The sequence below is a fragment of the Phoxinus phoxinus genome (genome assembly GCF_949152265.1).
Source record: "Phoxinus phoxinus genome assembly, chromosome: 7".
NCBI classification, from domain to species: Eukaryota; Metazoa; Chordata; class Actinopteri; order Cypriniformes; family Leuciscidae; genus Phoxinus; species Phoxinus phoxinus.
This window is the reverse complement of record NC_136882.1, coordinates 38490033-38513064: the sequence shown is the minus strand read 5'-3', so window position 1 is coordinate 38513064 and position 23032 is coordinate 38490033. Positions and strand designations below refer to the sequence as shown.

General features: G+C 37.6%; 1 protein-coding gene across 2 annotated transcripts in view; it reads left to right on the top strand.

Moving 5' to 3' along the window:
* Positions 1 to 23032, top strand: part of dpp10 (dipeptidyl peptidase like 10) — an 82741-nt gene that overhangs the window by 16026 nt on the left and 43683 nt on the right. The window contains exons 1-3 of one of the 2 annotated variants that reach the window (XM_079619625.1): positions 6045 to 6457; positions 15976 to 16090; positions 17360 to 17455. In XM_079619625.1, coding sequence (XP_079475751.1) covers positions 6407 to 6457; positions 15976 to 16090; positions 17360 to 17455 — 262 coding nt within the window. In that variant the 5' untranslated portion in view covers positions 6045 to 6406. Of the gene's footprint in view, positions 1 to 6044; positions 6458 to 15975; positions 16091 to 17359; positions 17456 to 23032 lie in introns of those variants that run through there. The other variant, XM_079619624.1, reaches the window with a different exon arrangement.

Here is a 23032-nt window from a genome sequence, read left to right as displayed (position 1 = left end):
TAGATCACAGATATCAGTTTGTCTTCTGTTTGAAATAATAAAGCAGCTTTAAGCCTTTGTATTTTCAGGATGTTTGGAGCATCTGAAAAAAACGTTTAAATTACATAAATACTGGGAGATAAACATTGAGTTTAACTGACGGATAACATGATGTGCTGTTTAAAAGTCCAGTAATTCGGAGCGAGCTGTGAGTGAGACTGTGGGCCTTTCTCAATCTGTGTTCTTTTCTGTACTTGTGTTCTTGTGAAACGTCATCTTTTGTGGCCCAAGTACTGTCCCAATACACAAGTTTGCATTATGGCAAGAACGGTTAAAAATCCCGGAAGTGTTCTTGACACGTCCATTTTACCGAGGATGCATCGGTTGGTAACTTGTGTAAACTTGACGGCTGAAATATCCCAGCATTCATTTCAGATTTCGAGGAAGGAGAGGCAGGTCAATACAGAAAGTCGGTTTTCTACAATTTCGTACGCTATTTCATCACTAAATTCACTTCTGAGGACATTTGATGCGAGAAATCAACCGTGTAGATTTTAAATATTGGCATTTTTACGAAAATTTATGCCGAATCGAAAATGTGCTCAAACTTTTTCGGAAGTGAGAATCTCCATAAGCACATGCGGGTGTTAAGTTAGCTTGCGAGCCCCACAGTCTAGAGACCATTGCCTTTTACCGGCGTTTTTTCCCGCCGTTGGCTAGTGATGTAACACAAACAAACAACAGAAGCAGAATGAAAGGAGACAGGCGTTGCTTTATTGTTATGAATATACATTACATTGTAGTGTACAGTTGTAGAGGAATCCCTTGAGCTGAGGGTAGGCTTGGGCGATAAAGCCTGGCTGTTATCGTCAATAATTCTCGATATGTTTGGGTACTGCAGACGGCGTCTGTGCGGGGGGGTATTATTGCGCAATACCAGCAAGAACACATCGTCTCAAACTGTCAGCAGCGTTCTGTGTGCTCGTCACCTTGTGAGTTCATTCTTCCTAGAACAACTAGCAAGCGCATTCTCCCCAAGAACACAAGTCCGTTCTTTGCATTCTTGGTTTTGAGAAACACCCTGTGTAATGTTTATACGTCCAGGGTCAGGTTTATGGTAATTAGGGGCGGGACATTTTCCAAACGCGCTCGACCAATCACAACACACTGCTCCAGCCGACCAATCAGAGCACAGTGTGCTTTTCAGAAGGAGGGGCTTCATAGAGACAGGAACTAAACTGAGCGTTACTGACAGAAGCCACGTTTCCACCGAAATTACCCGGAGCAATTTGTCACTGGAACTTTGTTTTTAGTTTTTTTCAGATTTATTGTTCTGTAATTTTTCACCGCGGCCTAAAGTACTGTGAAGATCAGGCAAATTAGTCCGGTGACGTAGGACTGCTCGCACCTCAAAGATAAAAAAAAAATGGTGGTTGAATTGAAATGCTGCGTGGAGTCAACCAATCAAAATGCGGCATGAACTCAACCAATCAGCATGTTCAGAGCCCAAGTCCCACCCCCGAAAGTTCCTGAACTTTGTAAAAGTACTAGTGATGGGCAATCCGGCTCTTTTTCGTGAGCCAGCTCATTTGACTCAGCTCACTGAAATGAGCCGGCTCTTTTAACTCACAAACGGCTCTTTAAAAAATAAACGTTTTAACTCCCTGAAAGTCCACCGCACAACAGTGCAACGTGAATATTCACATTTTTTATTGTCCATAACAACCCGAAAAATTGCCTGCTTGCCTTGCACATCTAATTAATGTGCAAACTTTTCCGACAATTTTTCTTAGGCCTAGGCCTACCTTCTTTTTTTATGTGGATGTTTTTGAGCTTGTAGAAGTTAGCTCTTACGTTCTTCTGAACATCTTGCGCTGCCATTGCCCGATTTCATTTCTGAGTCATATCCATAATCTGCCTCTCTTTTAAATGTTCCACAAGTGGTAGGCTACAATGACTGGTTGTTTTAAAATATAACTAATATCGAAACAAAATAACCCAGTCAGTCTCATCTACGAGACGTTTAGGCCTCCTCCTGACAGCTCGGCTCATAGCTTGCAAGTTTGCTTAGTGGCAAACTTTCTTCATTTGATTGGTTTAACCGCCACCCGCCCAAATTGAATTAAAATATTATTTTTTGTCACGCCATCCGCCCGATCAGCGGTTTATCCGCATATAGTGTGTGTGTGTGCGTGTGTGCGTGCTCGGCCCTCCCTCATGCAGTATGGTTGACATCGCGTGTTTGATTGACAGGAACAGAGTGTGAGGCTGATCAGACAGTCGAAACGAATGTGTGTGCGCCTTTAGCCCGATAGCCTAATTATTTTGTTGTGTTTCTTTGAATTAGTCAATTATTTTAAATAAAATTAAAATAATTCATTATTTCTTTATTACATAATGATTTAATTTCTATAGGCTATATATTTTTAAATAGAGTCGGCTCTTCAGATCTGCGAGCCAGCTCCCGTCGTTCACCTAAAAGAGCCGGCTCTTAGATCCGGCTCATTCGCGAACGACCCATCACTAAAAAGTACTACCTCACCAGCAGGGACTTTCTGAGGGGGACATTTTTTCCCGGAGCTTCATTTAGACCCTATTTTCTGCGGTCGAAACGCACCGAGTACCACTTCAAAGTCCCTAGTTCCTGTGGAAAGTTCATGCGGTGGAAACGCGGCTAGACTGGGAAGAGAGGAGATGACACAATGGAGAATATGGGGACAATAATCTAGCCTGGTCCTACCAAATTTCATTTGTACAGAGAGTCTGGCCTCTCCCCATTGACATTGACAAGCATTAAAGTGGTGGTAAAATGCCCTTTTCACAAGATGTAAAATAAGTCTCTGATGTCCCCAGAGTGTGTGTGTGAAGTTTTAGCTCAAAATACCCCACAGATATTTTTATATATTATGTTAAAATTGTCACTTTTTGAGGCTGAGCAAAAACGCACTGTTTTGTGTCTGTCCCTTTAAATGCAAATGAGCTGCTGCCGCCCCCCCCCCCCAGCTGGGTTGTTTCAACCCAGCCATTGGGTTACATTTTTCAATTACATTTTTAACCCAACGTTTGGGTTTGTCCATATTTTACCCGAAATTGGGTTGAAACAACCCAGCACTTTTTAGAGTGCATATATTATGTAAACACAAACTTTTACTTTGGATTCGATTAATCGCGATTAATCGTTTACAGCCCTATATGAAGCCAGCATAACCGTACAGCACTTGAATAACAACTCTAAATAAACAACTTTCATACTGTATCTATTGAGATTATAAACTTATAGAATTACACTATACATTACATTTGCTTTTTAAAACTACATCATTCAGATCCACCCACAGACATCCGGTTCTGTGCTTTGGGAACCGACAGCATGTCAATCAAATCACCGTTATTTGTGTAGCGCAATACAGATTTAAAGCAGCTTCACAGGGATAAACAGGAACATAATGATCATTGATGATGCACTGACTTCAATTCTGCTGTAAAGCATCTCTAAAAACCCCAAAAGAGTCATTATTCAGCTCAGTGTAAGTCACTTCAGTGTTGATTTGATTCAGTTTGTTTCAATAAAGCATGTCACTGATGCATCCTTCAGTGATTCAAGCCATCGATCTGTGAGTTTTTGGAAATATTGATATTGTGTTGATTAAATATTATGTTGTTCCCATACAAGGGAAACTCAAAAAATTAGAATATGGTGCAAAAGTTAATTTATGTCAGTAAATCAACTTATAAGGTGAAACTAATATATTATATAGACTCATTACATGCAAAGTGAGATATTTCAAGCCTTTATGTGTTATAATTTTGATTATTATGGCTTAAAGATGATGAAAACCCCAAATTCAAAATTACAATATTGTGAAAAGGTTTTTATAAGCTGTAAGCCATAATCATCAAAATTATAACAAATAAAGGCTTGAAATATCTCACTTTGCATGTAATAAGTCTATATAATATATTAGTTTCACCTTATAAGTTGAATTACTGAAATAAATGAACTTTTGCACCTGTATATGAAAGTCAATTTGCAACTTTCTGCTTGTAATCCTGCTTCTCCTCCAACATGTTCATCCTCAAACGCCGCTGTCGTCGGGCTGGTATATTAATTGTTCTGTTTGGCATCATGACCTGCCTTTTTCCCAGGAAATTTCTTAAAGTTATTCACCCAACCAAAAATGAAATATCTGTCAGTAATTACTCACTCTCATGTCGTTCCAAACACGCAAGACGTTCGTTAATCTTCGGAACACAAATGAAAATATTTTTGATTAAATCTGAGATCTTTCTGTCCCTCCATTGACAGCTAACCAACTACCACTTGATAGTTATTAATGCTGGGTTGTTTCAACACAATTTTGGGTAAAATATGGACAAACCCAAATGTTGGGTTAAAAATGTAATGTAAAAATGTAACCCAATGGCTGGGTTTGTCCATATTTTACCCAAAATTGGGTTGAAACAACCCAGCATTTTTTAGAGTGTGATAGTTACTGTGAGGAGTGAGATCTGGTTAGTTCATAATGTTAATGTGTTGCCCGATCTGGATTTTTTCTGGAAAGTTATGGACTTTTCCTCCTACTGTGGAAAAAATATTCATTGCAATTTTGCAAATTTTTTTTTTTTTTTTGTCTATTAAGAGTGAATTTGTGGTCCAATCCAATTTTACAAACCAATTTTAATCGCTCTTTCTTCTTATAGAGGTTTATCAACAATTATTTGGGCACAGTTTAGTAACGTGTTCAAAATGAGTGGGCCGCTCATGGAAAAGCCAAACATTTAATATACCGGTAGTTACTTATACTCATATCTGTATGTTAAGTTGTAATGGATGCAGGATTTATCCAGCACACTGTCACAGGTGTGTTTTGTTTTGTTTTGTTTTGTTACGTTTGTCTGCCTGTCGTCACGTGTCGTCTTCATTGTCATTATCAGTTCATCAGTGTATCACCTGTGTTCAGTTTATCATCGTCATCTGTGTTTGCATTCAAAGTCCGTCTGTTGTCCGTAGGCTGTGTCTGTCCTGCTTATATTAGTACTACCATTAAACCTTTGTGTTGGACATTTATCCTCATCTTCATCTGCCTTCCTGCAAACACGTGACACACACACTTCAAAAGAGGGGTCAAAGCTGTTCACATTAATGATTTTAACATTCAGATTTTGTACACTCTAAAAAATGCTGAGTTGTTTCAACCCAATTTTGGGTCAAATATGTACAAACCCCAAACGTTAGGTTAAAAATGTAATTAAAAAATGTAACCCAACAGCTGGGTTTGTCCATATTTGATCCAAAATTGGGTTGAAACAACCCAGCATTTTTTAGAGTGTAAATGCATTGACTCTTACTGATTTTTTTGTCGGGAATATATTTGTTTGCAGAAACAATAGTCCTGATTTAAAAAAAAATAAAAGCTGTATAAATATTTAATTTTTCATTTTTTTCATTTTCATTTATTGGTTTATTTTACAGGGACAGTGCTCATTGATTAACAGTAAAATAACTGTAAATGAGCCAGAGTTAGCTCAACAGGCTAATTTTCATCTGTTGTCCCTGGCCAGTTATTATAAAGGCAACCTAAAATCCGAATATAAAAAACATAAGACTTTTTACAGTCCACAAGTAATAACAACAAAGAAAGGTAATAATAAAACAAATACAACACACCACACTAACAAGCAACGTCAGCACACAATATAGGCTAAAACATAATATAAATTATATAGCTTAATAATATAAATTAAGCAAATAAAGTGAAAGACGTCAGAGAAATATCAGCACTTTTTGAAAAGAAGAGTTACATAAAGTCACACCCATTCATATTAAATGGTATTCACAAATAAATTAAATGATTGCATGTTTTTCCTATTTTACGTAATTCTGTGTTGGATGTCATTCAGAAGTCACTCGAGGTCGCGCTTTAGAAAGTTGACATTGATGATGCTCGTCAGGTGTCACGGTCGAGATGCTGGAACTGGTGCTCGCTGCAGAATGCATTAATAGGCTTCTAGAATTGCATTGATGCATGCATGCGATATCCTTGAGCTCTCGTGCTGTGCGAGGTGCTGTCTGTCTGTCTGTGGTTTCGCGTCATCAAGGCGAACCCCCTGCCCCCCCCCCCACCCCACCCCACCCCCGAGCTCAGGCTCAGCATCAGTGCGCGCGCTGCTCTCGCCTTCCGGATTTGCATCAGTTATTTCCCCGTCAGTGTAAGTTCGCTCGAGCTCAGAATCAGATACACATCGTTCGCAACGATCGATCACGCGTTCCGGTCGCGGTGTAATGCCAAACGCGCCGCGCGCGCTCCTCCTCCACGGACGAAAAGCACACGGAGGAGCGACTCGAGATCACGATTCTGCAGTGCTAGGATCGCCAGTTTGGGTATTTTTGGCATTTCTCAGCGGGATCTGAAAAGGGGATCGAAACATGACGGCCACCAAAGAGCAGCAAAGCCAGAGACCGAATGCGCAGGAGGAGGTACGAATGGCATATGCGTTACACACACACTAAAATAAAAAATAAAATAAAAAATAAAATAAAAAATGCATAGCCGCTTTTTCACTGATTTGTAACTGTTTTTCTACCCGAATCTGGAGAGGATCAGGTAATGGACGCGCGAATCCAACGCCCGTTCCCGTTCGTTATGTCAGTACATTCATGACATCACCGGCACCATTCGGTTCAAATGCAAAGGATAAATATAAATATAACAATTATGCCGTTGTGTTTTTAATTTCAACGCCTCATCCGCATTTCTTCGAGCTGTCAATCGCGAGCATCAGTTTTTGCGCGTGACGATTGTAATTGAGAATCGGCGCACGCGCGCGTCCGTGTCTAAACAGTGTATAAAGTCATAAAATTGAATCACGATATAACACCGAGTAAAGGTGCTTCATGTGTGCCCGGCTCGCTCGGGCCAGCGCGTCACCTGTCCGTGCCGCGAACCCGTCGACGCGGTGCGACAGTCCGTCTGTGAATAATTGATCGCGCGGCTTTCTCTGACATAAGAGCGAAAAGCGGATGAAATTTTAATCAAAGCTGCTTTGAGACACTGTCACGTTCACGCAACGGAGATGGACTAGTTGTCGCATCAAGTGTTGAAGGTTTGAATATGAGTGGATGATGTTCTGCATCTATAATATACATTATATTTGAGTGCATTTCTCTGACAGCTTACGAAAATTAACCATGCTTTTACTACATATGGAAAAAAAAGTGGTTATTATAGTTAAAACATGGTAACTTAAACTATAAGTTAACCATAGCTAACTAAATGGTATTTTTAGTAAATCTGTTGTTAAACAAGTCTAATCAATCCACCAAAAAACTGTTTATAGCCTACACTTTTATAGCTAATAAAACCATAGTTATTGTTCGTAAGGGATGTGTGTGTCACAGTTTTAAGTCCGGGTGTCCTTTAAAGAACATTGAGTGCTTTTCAGAGATATACCAAATGTTTGGAGGTTTCACCACAAGAAAAACTTCTCCTTAGTCTTTAAAATGACTAATATTAATACTATAGTGATCAGATTTTGCGATCTTATGGAAATATGATATTTTGTAATTATTTAAATCTGACTAATTTTCAAATCAACATCTCAGCAAAATGGGGGTTCTAATCAAAATATATATAAAAAAATTTAATTAACATCATTCAAAAACATTGATTTCATACATCATGTCCACTGTAGAGACGCCAGGATTTAAATCATGTTTATCAGGGACACACAACATGTGAATAGGGAGATAAATGATATATCAATATTCCTATGAAATATTAAAGTTTTGCCAATTGTTACTCCTGTCCTGTTACGCTTCTTTTTTTCATTACATGTTGCCCCAAGAACACATTAGTATGCAAATAAAATACAGTTTATAGTTGTACTGAATGGAAAAACCCATTTATTAGCGGCCATTTTCCCCACATATTGTATAAAGTAAAATGGTATATCAATTCATTCCGTTATATATTTTTCATTACAGTTGAGAATCATTAGTTTAAAAAAAAATCCTTAAACCTAAAAATTAATTGGTGAATGACATAAAATCACATTGTTTTTGCCTATAGGTGTCATTTCATGTCCTGGTAACATGAATATATAGGGCTGTCAAAAGATTAATCGTGATTAATCACATCCAAAATAAAAGTTTGTGTTTACATAATATATGTGTGTGTACTGTGTATAATTATTATGTATAAATACACACACATTCATGTATATATTTAAAGAATAATTGCATTTATATACTGTATATACATTTATATAATTTATATTATATATAAATATTTTATATATAAATATAACCAATTTTTCTTAAATATATACATGATTGTGTGTGTTTTTATATATATAAATAATTATACACAGTACACACACATATATTATGGAAACACAAACTTTTATTTGGATGCGATTAATCGCGATTAATCTTTTGACAGCCCTTTCTTTTTTTTCTTTCTCTCTTATAGGCTACTCCAAACAATGTAATGACATAAAAAAAAAAAAGATCCTCATGAGTATATAAACGGTAAAAGTATGTGACCGTGATTAAGCGTAACGGCACTGCATTCGTTCATCACCAGATCAGAGTTTTTATTCCACTAATTTCAACGTTAGGTTTATTCTGCATTATGCAATGCGTGTCTATCCACAGTTGGCCTGAGGAGCGAGTGAGTTTCAGCGGTGATACGAGGCGGCCGTGCAGAAGTGTGTTCTGCAGGTTGTGTGTGTGTGTGTGTGTGTGTTGAGTGTTGGACACCTGTGCTCTGTGAGCGTCCGTCAGTGGCATCTTCAGACGCTGGTGTCTCACACACACACACACACACACACATTCATGCAACGTTTTAAAACAGAAATGCATCGTCTGAGTAGTTTGAAGTAGCTTACAGTCCACTGAAATATAAAAAATATTACATTTATTTCAGTAATTCAACTTAAAAGGTGAAACTAATATATTATATAGACTCATTACATGCAAAGTGAGATATTTCAAGCCTTTATGTGTTATAATTTTGATGATTATGGCGTACAGCTTATGAAAACCCCAAATTCAAAATTAGAATGAAAATGTTTTCATAAGCTGTAAGCCATAATCATCAAAATTATAACAAATAAAGGCTTGAAATATCTCACTTTGCATGTAATGAGTCTATATAATATATTAGGTTCACCTTTTAAGTTGAATTACAGAAATAAATGAACTTTTGCACAATGTTCATATTCTTCGAGTTTCACCTGTATATAAAGCTTACTTTTTTTCTTTTGTAAATGCGTCTAGCCTTCATTTCCACAGCTGGCCTTCAGATGCACATACCAGGCAACGATTGCTTTAACTCTGGGTTTATAATCTGGAGAATGTGGCATTTATTGGAATGAATAGGCAACTGTAAAGACACTTTACATCAAAAACATAGTTCAGAGCAAACAGGATTTTGAATAGAAATAATGCATTTCTTTGGTGCTTTTCTTGCCGGGGACATTCACCCTTTATCCGATGATTAGCATGTCCCGATTAATATGATTTGAGCTTTTGGTCATGTGTCTCTCTCAGAGAAATCTGCATTAAACTGTCGTCTCTACTGCCACAATGCCTTAGACTCAACCAGTCTATTTCTCTGAAATCCAAAGTAATATTTCACCACCCTCTGAATGAAGTTTTAATAGAGAAAGTGTCACACATCTGTAGTTAGGGTAAAGGCCCATTCGTTGTTTCAACCCAATTTTGGGTCAAATATGGACAAACCCAAACATGTGGTTAAAAATTTAATTTACTAATTTAACCCAATGGCTGAGTTTGTCCATAGTTTACCCAAATTTGGGGTGAAACAACCCAGCATTTTTTAGAGTGTAAGAACCATAACTTTTAGGGATGCACCGATGTGAAAATTTTGGCCGATACCGATAAATCTTTATTTGAAAGCTGAGATATTGGCCAATAAATCTACCGGTGAAACTCGGAAAATTAGAATATGGTGCAAAAGTTCATTTATTTCAGTAATTCAACTTAAAAGGTGAAACTGATATATTATATAGACTCATTACATGCAAAGTGAGATATTTCAAGCCTTTATTAGTTATAAATTTGATGATTATGGCGTACAGCTTATGAAAACCTGTTCACAATATTCTAATTTTGAATTTGGGGTACAGCTGTTTCATAAGCTGTAAGCCATAATCATCAAAATTATAACAAATAAAGGCTTGAAATATCTCACTTTGCATGTAATGAGTCTATATAATATATCAGTTTCACCTTTTAAGTTGAATTACTGAAATAAATGAACTTTTGCTCCATATTCAAATTTTTCAAGTTTCACCTGTAAATTAAAAAATGTATCTAATTTTTGAGAGCCTGATTACAAAAACAAGTCTCTCAACATAAACATCCATGTCCCAAGCACACGATTATAATGATGTTCTTATTATAATTTTATGTAGCTTATATAACAGACTTGCACTGCAAATGTTGCACTTTATTTTCCTTTTTGAAGTGATTTCAATCATATTTCAAGCAATTCAAAACCATCATGTTGAACAGTGTGCATCTGAAGTGTCTCCGCTGAAGGAAAGAATACACTATTTATCGGCTTTATTATTGGGCCGATAACATTAAAAATGGACATGTGACCCTGGACCATAAAACCAGTCACATAGATACATTTTTTAAAATTGAGCTTTCCATTGATGTGTGGTTTGTTAGGATAGGACAATATTTGTCCGAGACACAACTATTAGAAAATCTGGAATCTGAGAAGCAAAAAAATGTAAACATTGAGAAAATCTCCTTTAAAGTTGTGCATTTATGTTCACGATTGTGCTGCATTCACTCACAAAAATACATGTTTTATATATTTACGGTAGGAGATTTACTAAATATCTTCATGGAACATGATCTTAATATCCTAATGATTTTTGGCATAAAAGAAAAATCAATAATTTTGACCCATACAATGTATAGTTGGCTATTGCCACAGATATGGTTGCTATTAAAGCAAAACATTTAGTGACAATATGGTAATATTATTGTTGCAACATTTGTGAATATCAGAGGATATTTTAGTGCAGCTGATAAGATCTGTACCTTCATGTATTGCATTGATGTGGTTTGACCTCGGCCTTCAGCTGAGTGCATTTAGCATAATAATGCCTTCACAAACATAACAATCACATTTACTGTGCAATATTATATTCATTATAAATCGTCTTTTGTGTATTAGTTTCTCTGATCTCTATTGAAAATGATTGCACACGATGACGTTAAGATGTCAGATGCAGGGAACCATAAAACTACGATGTATAAGCATCCCTGCGCTCTCTGTAGTTCAGTGTGTGTGAGATAATGATGGAGTTCATTACTGGATTATGGCTGTGCAATCATTACTGTAAAAATCTGAAGTATGCATCGTAATGGTTATGGTTTGATACATATACACTACCGTGCACAAGTTTGGTGTCAGCACGATTATTATTATTTTTTTTAATTGATTGAAAGTGACAGTAAAGACTTATAATGTTCTAAAATATTTGTATTACAAATAAATTCTGTTCTTTTGAACTTTCTATTTATCAAATAATTTTTTATTATTATCCTAGTTTCCCCAAAAATATGAACTGTTTTCAACACTGATAATAATCAAAAATGTTTAATGAGCAGCAAATCCTCATATTACACTGATTTCTGAAGGATCATGTGGCACTGAAGACTGGAGTAATGATGCTGAAAATTCAGCTTTGATCACAGGAATAAATTACATTTGACTATTTACTATTATAATCACATAGAAAACAGTGATTTTAAAATTGTAAAAAAATATTTCACAATATTACAGTTTGTACTGTATTTCTGATATCTTAAAGGAGAACTCCGGTGCAAAATGAACCTTTGGTCTAATTACACATTGTTACCTAGTCAACCGTTATCTGAGATTTGTTTTCATGATTATCGAATGTAAATAGTTTTATCTCTAAAAACAGTTTAGCCTATAACGCTAGTATAACGCTAGTATATAGGGCAATAATCGCTTGTTAATACCACTAACAAGACTCAAAATAGCCCCACACTAACACGGTAGCATAATGGGGGTCCCTACCTTCAAACCGAAGCATTGAGAACTTTGTCAGTGTCCAGACAGTTTAATAAGAAGATAGTTGCTTCAGGGGTCTAAAAAGTCACTAATCTAGTTGGCAGCATTGCATGTGATCCTAAAATCAAATATTATTGGTTTGATGGATAGACTCACTCACTCACTTCAGAATTAATGTTGTCACTTCTTCTTGAGTCTCTCCATCTTTGTCTGACTCTGGTTAAACAAGGCAGAACAGTTTCTGTCATTTTAGTGTGTGTGCGTGAGGTAATCGCAGCTGCTAACACACACAAGCTCTTGAAGCTCCGCCCCCTGTGCCGGGAGCAGCAGCTCATTTGCATTTAAAGGGACAGACACAAAAAGTGACAACTTTAACATGCTGTATAAAAATATCTGTGGGGTATTATGAGATAAAACTTCACACACACACTCTGGGGACATCAGAGATTTATTTTACATCTTGTGAAAATGGCATTTTACCACCACTTTAATATAACCTTGTTTAAAGTAAAAATAACTACAGTAGTCAACATTTGGATCAATCAAAGTTGTCCTAAGACATAACTGGTATTGTTCAAAATTCATGTATAACTTTGATGAAAGGTTTTGATCCACTTCAAATGTTATCATGAAATAAAATTACTCCTAGTGTGATATAAGATTTTGGTCATATATTACCCAGCCTAGTTGCAATAGATTCCAGATGTTGTATTTTGATTTTATAATTCTGACATTGTCCAGACCTTTCAGTGAGTAAATGTTAGAAGCATTTTGCACAATGACATTGCTGACATTTGCTTATGTGGACTTGCAGTTTATTGCATTTATGGATTTTGAGCGGTCACACGTGTCTTCGGTCTTCTACTACATTAGTAAACGCTATCGATTATCGTGTTTCATGGTGTGTGAGGGAATGCAGGTGACATCAAGCGTGCGGACCCGAGGCCTGCTGCTCATTTAAGAGATGAATGATGATTGGGTGAATCTGTTCGTCCCCTTGACCGTCCTAAATGTGCCCTCAGCGAGGTCAAAGCGAGCAGACATTACACGTGTTGCCTCGCTAAAAATAGAGGCGCACGCTCTCTCTCTCTGTCTTTAAACACGTGTACAGACGCTCACACACCCAAAGTTTGATGAGTTCATTTTATTTTCGTATTATTGAAATCACAGCTAATGCCAAATCATTCTTCAAATCTGTTTGAAACCCTTCTCTCATAAAAATAACTCTTTAGCTGAACTAGATTCAATCACAGACGGTGGTTCTGCAGACAGAGAGCGAGAGTTAAAACCTTGAAGTCTTTGCATGTACATGAGGACACGAGTCTGTTAATTGACGGTTGCAGTGTTGAAATGGTTTATGATCCTCTGAAAGGAGTGCGATGTAATGTACAGGTATGACTATGGCTGGGTATCGCGATACTTTTTAGGCACCGACCAAATTGCCTTGATACCATCAGAGAATGTCTAATAAGGGGAGAACTGGCACTCCCAGTAAACCTCCGGCTTCTGAACTGGTTGCAGTTCCACTCTGGCTCCACATGGGGGCGCTCACAGGACGAGTGCAGAATGAATGGAGGTCTATGGAGCTATACCCCTCAAAATCCACTTTTCTCAGGATATCATTTTTTGTCTAGTAATTTGAATGTTGTATTTGAAAGGAGATGCAAAGAAATTACACATTGCTGGGTGTTCGATTTTTTTTAGAGTCACTTATTTGCTTTAAAAAGTCTCATACACATCGTACGACCAGAGATACTGCTTTACGGCAATCCTTCAGTCACTTTAATCCCCATAGATGAAAAAGATGTGGAAAAGATCCAACAGGCTCAATGCCAACAGCGGGCAATGCAATATTTCTGACAAGATAATTCTGGTCTATAACACTTAAGATGGGTTTGGTGCACACCGATAAAAAAGTACCCCATGAGTAAAATGAAATACTCTGCTGTATCTTTACTGCTGTGGGCCTAATTTTCTGCCAGAAGACCTGGACATCTTGTTCAGATACATGGCATCATGGATTCGATCAAATACCAACAGATACATTTTTTAAACCCTATAGAAGATGAGTGGCAGATGAAGAGATTCAACATGGATCTGGAGAGATTCTGTTCTCCAAACTCATCAGGCATTATAGGAGAAGACTATTGCAATAAGTATTTAATAAAAGGAGGCAAATTATTATTCTCAGTGTGTTTTGGAGAAAAACATTTATTTCATAATCTTTCAATTCTTTTACTTCAATGAAAGGTTAGATTTGTGCTAATTTTCTAAACAAAATATCAAAAGAATTAACATTGCAGATTTATTTTTTACAGCCATCTTTGATCATATTTACAAAGGGGGGCAAATAAGTCTGACCTGCACTGTACATCACCTTGTTTATGTTTTATGACAAGTCCATGTGAGAGTTGACGGGTTCTGACTGCTCACTTCAAGCCTGAAAGCGCCATTAGCTTTCATCAGTGAGCGGAAATGTGTTCAGCGTTTCCAGTTCTTTGTGAAGAGAAAGGTTTAAAGTAACTTGTTGGCAGAACACGGCAGGGAGAGAAGATGAATGATGTCTCCACAGCTGCTTCTCAGAACATTTAAGGTGGAATAAGCACTAAAGTGTCGGAGCAAAAGGCCTTAATCCATCTGACAGAAACCCAGTCTCCAATTCAGCACGTTTAAACATCACAGCGTCTGAAAACCGTTTGCCTCTGCTGATCTTCGGGTGTGTTGGAGCTCGGTTATCCACAACTCTTGCTTATAGGAATATTCCTGTGTTTTTTTTTTAAAGCTAATTTCTGAGTACCGTAGTTTCCGGACTATAAGTCGCTCCGGAGTATAAGTCGCATCAGTCAAAAAATGTGTTATGAAGCGGGAAAAACATATATAAGTCGCACTGGACTATAAGTCGCATTTATTTACAAATTTATTTCACAAAATCCAAGACCAAGAACATAGATTTAATCTGGAAAGGCAAGTTATTCAGCGACACAACAGCACACAGAACAACAGCTGAAGGTGTCCGGTGTGTTAGCGTAACTCATTAACAGTTATTCAGCGACACAACAGCATAAAGAACATATATCTGGGAGGCTGAATATGCTTATACCATGGTCTGGGTGAATACTCGATTCTGATTGGCTGCAGGGTGTCCGTTAAAAAGTGATAGAGGACACCTAAATAAACTGTCAGGCGTAACCAAGGAAACCAAGTTATTGTTTGTAACTTGTAACTTTAGATTTCGATTGTAAAACTAATTAAAATATAAACTAATGTTTTAAAAATGTGTTATTTGGCAAGTGACCATGGTATAAGCGGGTTAATGCCCGACGAGGTGTCCATTGTCAGGTTTTAATGGACTTCGGCGGAGGCAACCGTCCTCCGCTGCGCGTCGGCCGGTTCACACCTCGCCGTCGTCCATTAAAACCTGACAATGGACACCTCGTCGGGCATTAACCCTTACTAAATTAACATTAGCCAGCGAGTCCAACAAGTTACCGGTCAGCAAGTTCACCAAGCTCCCGATCTCATTCCTCAACACTGAATCCATTGAGTTCTTCCTCGGTGTCGCTTCTGAACAACTCCGCTAACTAGAGCGCCCTCTCGCGGCTGTAGACGGTAATGTTTTCTCTTGGTTCATCTCAGTCAGTATGAACTCATTTTGATATATAAGTCGCACCTGACTATAAGTCGCAGGACCAGCCAAACAATGAAAAAAAGTGTGACTTATAGTCCGGAAAATACGGGTACCTCGTATACGAGACATTTGCCCAGATCATTTAGACTCGTCCCTCAGTGAGTACAAATGAACTCAAATTAAACCTTTATTAACAGCTTCAGTAAAGCATCACTAGACGTTAAACCCTCAACTTTTTTTGTTGCTATGAAGAAATAACGTGTCTGCTTCTCTTTCCTGAAGGATCTGGGTGGCATGAGTCCACCCCAGAGGAACTGGAAGGGGATTGCGATCGCTCTGCTGGTCATTCTGGTGGTCTGTTCTCTCATCACCATGTCTGTGATCCTCCTCACTCCAGGTACAGCAAACCCCCTAATGATCAATGTAATCTTCATCCTCATTAGTTCCTCATTAGATGAGTTTTTGGTCCACTTTAGAGATTCTACTAACTAGGGATGTGCTCGAAGTCGAATATGGAAAGGCAGGGATAATGGCTTTAAATCAAATGTGACCCTGGATCACAAACCCAGTCTGGAGTCGCACGGGTATATCTGTGGCAATAGCAACTATACATTGTATGGGTCAAAATTATCCATTTTTCTTTTATGCCAAAAATCATTAGGATATTAAGTAAAGATAAAGATATTTAGTAAATTTCCTACCGTAAATATATAAAACATGTATTTTTGTGAGTGAATGCAGCACAATCGTGAACATAAATGCACAACTTTAAAGGAGATTTTCTCAATGTTTACATTTTTTTGCTCCTCAGATTCCAGATTTTCAATAGTTGTATCTCGACCAAATATTGTCCTATCCTAACAAACCACACATCAGTGGAGAGATGATTTACTCAGCTTTCAGATAATGTATACATCTCAATTTCTAAAAACTGACCCATGTGACTGGTTTTGTGATCCAGGGTCACATATAACGAATAATTCTGAGGCTGACACAGTCATTACACACAGTGTTTGCTGGATAACATTAGAGCCAGGGGATAGCATGATATTAATCCTCTAATAATAGAATAATGAGTGTGTGAAGTCAATGAGTGTAAACACTGGATGAAATGAGCTCAAATCAAATTGCCTCTCCATGTGTCTCTCAGAAATCAGAGGTAGGCAAGAGTAAATCAACTAAAATACACCATACATGTGTTCTACTACTTTAAATTAATGCAAAGTGAGATATTTCAAGCCTTTATTTGTTATAATTTTGATGATTATGGCTTACAGCTTATGAAAACCTCAAATTCAAAATTAGAATATTGTGAAGAGGTTTTCATAATCTGTAATCCATAATCATAAAAATTATAACAAATAAAGGCTTGAAATATCTCACTTTGCATGTAATGAGTCTATATAATATATTAGTTTCACCTTTTAAGTTGAATTACTGAAATAAATGAACTTTTGCACCATATTCGAGTTAGTTAGTAGAATGTTTAAAGTGGACTATCGAAACAAAGTGTAACCAAACCATCGCATTGCTGAAGTCTAGAGTGTGTGTGTTAGTGAATCTGCTGTTTGTTTATGTGATGTGTGACACCCGTGGCTCCATTACTGCTTGTGACGCTCTTGTCTGTGTGTGTGTGTGTGTGTGTGTGTGTGTGTGTGTGTGACAGTGGACACGCTACCGGGCAGTGACACCAAGTTGTCGGTGGAGGATCTCTTCAGTGCAGATTTCGGCGTGCACGACCCTGAAGCTCTCTGGATCAACGGTAAGACAATATGACCGCGGATCCACACGCATCATTAATTTCTAATGGGTCTCATTCATTAATCATCTGGACACCATCATGAGCTCTTAAGCACAGCTGACCGCAGAGGATTATTGACCATTACCACAGATAAACATTATAAAACATCCAGGTTGAAGAAAAGGAAACCATATCTGACTGACATGTTAAGACTCGCTGCAAAAAATAGATTTCCTTTCTTAGATATTTGTACTGGAAAACAAGACATAAACGTTTGAGACACATTTACTTGAGAAGCAAAATGTCTTTGATTTCTCAATTCAAAATGTTTTCTGAAAAATATGTCAAAATTAGGTCAGTTTTTGCTTAACTCCCTTGGCATTACATATTTAAAACAGTAATATCCTATACTAAACCTAAACTAATCTTGACAAACTTATATCATTTGAAAGCTTACAATCTCTAGTTTTCATATTTGGTGACTGTAAATTACAGAGGAGCCGTGATTTATCAATTTGCAACAAGAATATTCTCATACTCCTACGGCGTGTTCAGACCTTTATTTTGAAATAGTGATGAACATGAAAAATCACAGTTTTTTTTCATACCAAGAGTTCAAGAGATATCATCCATTCAATTATTTTAGAAAAAAGCTCTGAAAATGTTTTAAATATTAAGAAAATAATAATAGCTTTAGCATTTGTGATGTGGCAGCGAGCTATAATGCACATACGTGATCTTTTGTGTTTCTTAGAGGTTGAATTCATTTAAAAACTGCCAAACTTCCAACACTACTTCTGAATAGGATGTCTACTTCATAAATTGTATGAAAATTGTAAAAATAATGGCTCAGATCACTCAAACCACATATGGAAATGGGGGCGCCCTTATATGGGCAGTAATGTCCACTAGTGGAGAAGTGTGGTACTGCGCCCAAACTAAATCTCACTGAACGCTTATTTCAAGAGATATCAACCTAAAATTTGAAACACAACTTGTTGGCTTTGATTTATTTAGCATTTTTAGAGTCCACCAGGTTTTGAAAATATATATTTTATATAAAATATGAATAATAAAAATTTTAACATTGTACATGTTCATAAACTCAAACTTCTATAACTTTGTTTCTGTTTAACTTTAATTTATTTCACTTCTACAAAAATCTGCCAAATGTCTTCTTTAAAACAAGACCAATCTTACATCTATATTGCAAAGCATTCTTGAATTACAACCATTTAAGTTCGAAATGTGCATTTTCATGTCGATTAAAAAAAGGGGTTGTTTTTTTAAGGGGTTAAAAAAACATAATATCTGCCAGTGAAAGGGAAAAGATTATTTTTCTGACTCCACTGGCAGATATTTTTCTTGTTTTAAGCATAAACTCACTTTATTTTGACACATTTTTCATAAAACAAGACTTAATATATAAAGTAATTTGCTTCTCTAGTACCGTAAATGTCTTGATTAAGAATGTTTAGTATTTTGTCTTGTTTTCCAGGACAAAATAACTAAGAAGGAAAATCATTTTTTGCAGTGCAGTCAGATCATAAATGCCAATATCAGCAGATCTGACCGTTTTTGTGTGCAGATCGGATCGGGCCTGATCGTGGGATATTAATATGTCATTTTAATATCATGTTTAGTGTTTGACAGGAAGCTTTGCTCAAACAACAACTACACGCATTTTTAAATTGTCCTTATTTATTATCACAGCCGGTGAGGCTGTAAGGGCGGCATATTGAGTTTCTACGATATATTGAAATATTTGTATAAACTATATAGGATGAGGCAATACCATTCATATCGATATACAGCAGCTTAATATCACAAGTGGAGGACACAGAGTGAGCGGAAAGTGCATAATTCAATTTGTCGTAAACTGTATATTCAGGGCTTCACAATAACTTGACATGGTTTGCCCGACAGATCCTCGTGCTGCTGTTTAATGCGCTTGAGATGTGTTTTCCTCACTGCATAACTTAACATCATTTCACAGGTGTATTCTCCATCTGTAAATGCTAAACAGTCATGCAAATATTTCCATCTTGCTGTCAGGAGGAGTGGATGAGCCTTATGCAAGCGAGTCTCCGCTAAACTCAGCAAGCCGAGTTTCCATTACCCTTCAAATTGTGCAAATTGAAATTGCGAATTGAAGATACGCCCGATGGAAACACAGCAATTTCACAGAAACTCACATTTATCGCAAAAAAAGTTTTTGAGGAGGTTTTTCAGGCAATTCGAAAAATTAATATTTCGCAAAACTGCAATGGAAACAGTTTTTGCACATTTACAGTCGCCTGACGTAGAGGACGCGGTGTGTTTGGACAGAATACGAGACAGTTTCTTTATTAAACTCATAAAAGACAAAATAATTACATGAATTCTGGATTCTTAACCTCAAAGAAATGCCACAATCAAGACCTCGAAGCAGAAATGAGGGAGAAACCCCAGAAACTCCTCATATGTGCCGCTCACAGTATGAGTCTTTCCTAGCTATTAAAGGGTTAGTTCACCCAAAAATGAAAATAATGTCATTAATGACTCACCCTCATGTCGTTCTAAGCCCGTAAGACCTCCGTTCATCTTCGGAACACAGTTTAAGATATTTTAGATTTAGTCCGAGAGCTTTCTGTCCGTCCATTGAAGCTGTATATACAGTATACTGTCCATGTCCATAAAGGTAATAAAAAGATCATCAAAGTAGTCCATGTGACATCAGTGGGTTAGTTAGACGTTTTTGAAGCATCGAAAATACTTTTTGGTCCAAAAATAACACAAAATAAGACTTTATTCAGCATTGTATTCTCTCCCGGGTCTGTTGTGAATCTGCGTTCAGGACTCCGCAGTGACGCTGCTGACGTAAGACGCTGATGACGTGTCATCTGGTGCGCCCGAGCTTCGTTTACAGTCTGAGGGAGACGCACGCTATATTCAAGCTATTCTACATTGTTTGCGTGGATATCATTTTTTTAATGGTGCGTAAATGTGCATGTCGCGGATGAGACACTTTTACAGCGTGCGTTTCCCTCAGTCTGTAAATGAAGCTCGGGCGCACCAGATAACACGTCATCAGCGTCTTACGCCAGCAGCGTAACTGTGAAGGATTGACAACAGACCCGGGAGAGAATACAATGCTGAATAAAGTCTTATTTTGTGTTATTTTTGGACCAAAAAGTATTTTCGATGCTTCAAAAACTTCTAACTAACCCACTGATGTCACATGGACTACTTTGATGATGTTTTTATTACCTTTATGGACATGGCCAGTATACTGTATATACAGTTTCAATGGAGGGACAGAAAGCTCTCGGACTAAATCTAAAATATCTTAAACTGTGTCCCGAAGATGAACGGAGGTCTTACGGGCTTAGAACGACATGAGGGTGAGTCATTAATGACATTATTTTCATTTTTGGGTGAACTAACCCTTTAATGCTTGGATAATGTTTTACGGTGTGTGCTTTAACCTTAACACCTTTAACTAGGGATGTCCAGATCCGATCACGTGGTTTCAGACTCGATCGTTACCTCCCGATCAGGACTCGGATATATATATTCTCATTATTTTTGAACACATCTATAGTTATGCGGTGGCACAGAGTTAGACCCTCTTGACTCCACACAGAAACAGCAACGCTTTGACATCACCAAAAGTAAAGAATTTTTGTTATTTATTACTTGATTGTTCAAGCTACCTCACAGAAGTGCTCTGTTTGTTAACAGAGTTGTTGAATGTTAAAATAAGGTGAAAAAAAGGAACATCCTGGATCTATTTTTTCGCTCTTCTTTATTCTTTTTTTATGTATTATAGAAGTATCGGATCGGGACTCGGTATCGGTAGATACTCAAAATCAAATGACTCGGAGGCAAAAAACCCTGATCGGGACATCCCTACCTTTAACCTCATTATTTATTAGCCCCAGGTTAGGTAGAGTACGTAAAATCCAAATATCTAAAATATCTAAAAATTATTAAATCAAGATGCATTTACTAGATGAGTAAAATTACATAAGATATTAAGTCTTTTTTTCTGGGGAAATAAATCAAAATTAAGTGTCCAGTTTGCGCGAATGAGGCGAAATGCTATCACAGATAATGTCTTTTCTATCATTTCACTGTAGCTCAGCATCGCGATGTAAAGTTAACGTTATTGCATGATCACAGTTCATATGTGTGGGGAAAGATAAGCTATTAGAGTAAAAATTGTGCGTTAGGCTACTTCAGTTAATAAGAAAAAAGATTGTACAATTCCTGCAAATGCAGTGACCCTGGGCATAACAACTAACTACAATATTTCATGTTTTTCACAGTCAGTAATTCATACTGTAACATTCGTTTGTTTGTTGTCATGTTGCAGTTTGTTTGAAATAACACACCTGTTCACCTGAAGGAAAACTCGACGAAGTGCTATTAGAAGACATCCTGTCAAAGCTTTTTGGTACATATCGCCTACCGTAGATGCAATGGGCATTTGAAAAAGCGAGGCGCTGGAGAGCAAAATTAGTTTGAATGCAAAATACAAATTCACCACTAGATGGGAGTAATTCCTACATATTGTCACTTTAAAGATAACTCGTTCAGCAAGTAAAATTATTGGTATCCCTACCCCTAATTTATCGGATAGTGTCTCGACATTTACGTTGCGAAAGGCACACAAATGACTCTGACTCTGAACACACACTTCACAAGTATTTTATCCTTCTGGCCGTAGGTATAGGTTACCGATGTGTAGAAAGGCCAAGTTTAGCAAGAGTTTTGTATCTATACGAGCTCTAAACACATAGGACATCGGCCATTGATACGTCATGTATGCTCTCTTGTTTTTTTTTTTTTGTATATGTTTATATGTTCATGTTCTTAATATGTTATGTGTGTTTGTATTATGTACGCATCTATGGTGGGAACAAATTTCCTCTCGAGGACAAACATATCTATCTATATCACTATTTTGCCCAAAAATACCGAGATGTGTGTTTTCTGGTCTTTATCGCCCAGCCTTATGAGGCTGTAAGTGTGAAGTGTGTCATAAGAATCAGTGAGACGAGGAAGAGGTTGTCGGGCCAGCCAATAGGAAATGAGTGTGTGTGAATAATCCAGAAGCGCGCGACGTGACGTGACCTTTCAGTTCCTTGAATAACATCTAGCGACTCTTAAAATATTTCTGCCATATCGGGCATCACAGGCGATGGCGCGCGCGTGTGTGTGTGTGTGTGTGTGTGTGTGTGAGCAGTAGATGTGGTAGTTGCTATGGTAACAGGAAGAGGGAAGGATCACTCAGGTCTTACACTGGCAGCAGCAGCAACATGAATATTTCATTGTGTGTGTGTGTGTGTGTGTGTGTGTGTGTGTGTGTGTGTGTGTGTGAGCTTCCAGACAGACCCATGCCTATCACAGTCCTGCAGTCACTCCAGTGTTCATCTTAACGCTGTTCTTCATCTCGGACACGGACGCGGTGCCGCCGATCTGATGTGACCGAGCATCTGTGTGTGTAGATCGTCCTCTAGCGAGCGCTTGTGTGAACGTGAACCACAGAACGAGTGAACGCATCACATCTGTGGAGCATTTCTCCAAACGTTTATTACTGATGACATCATAGGC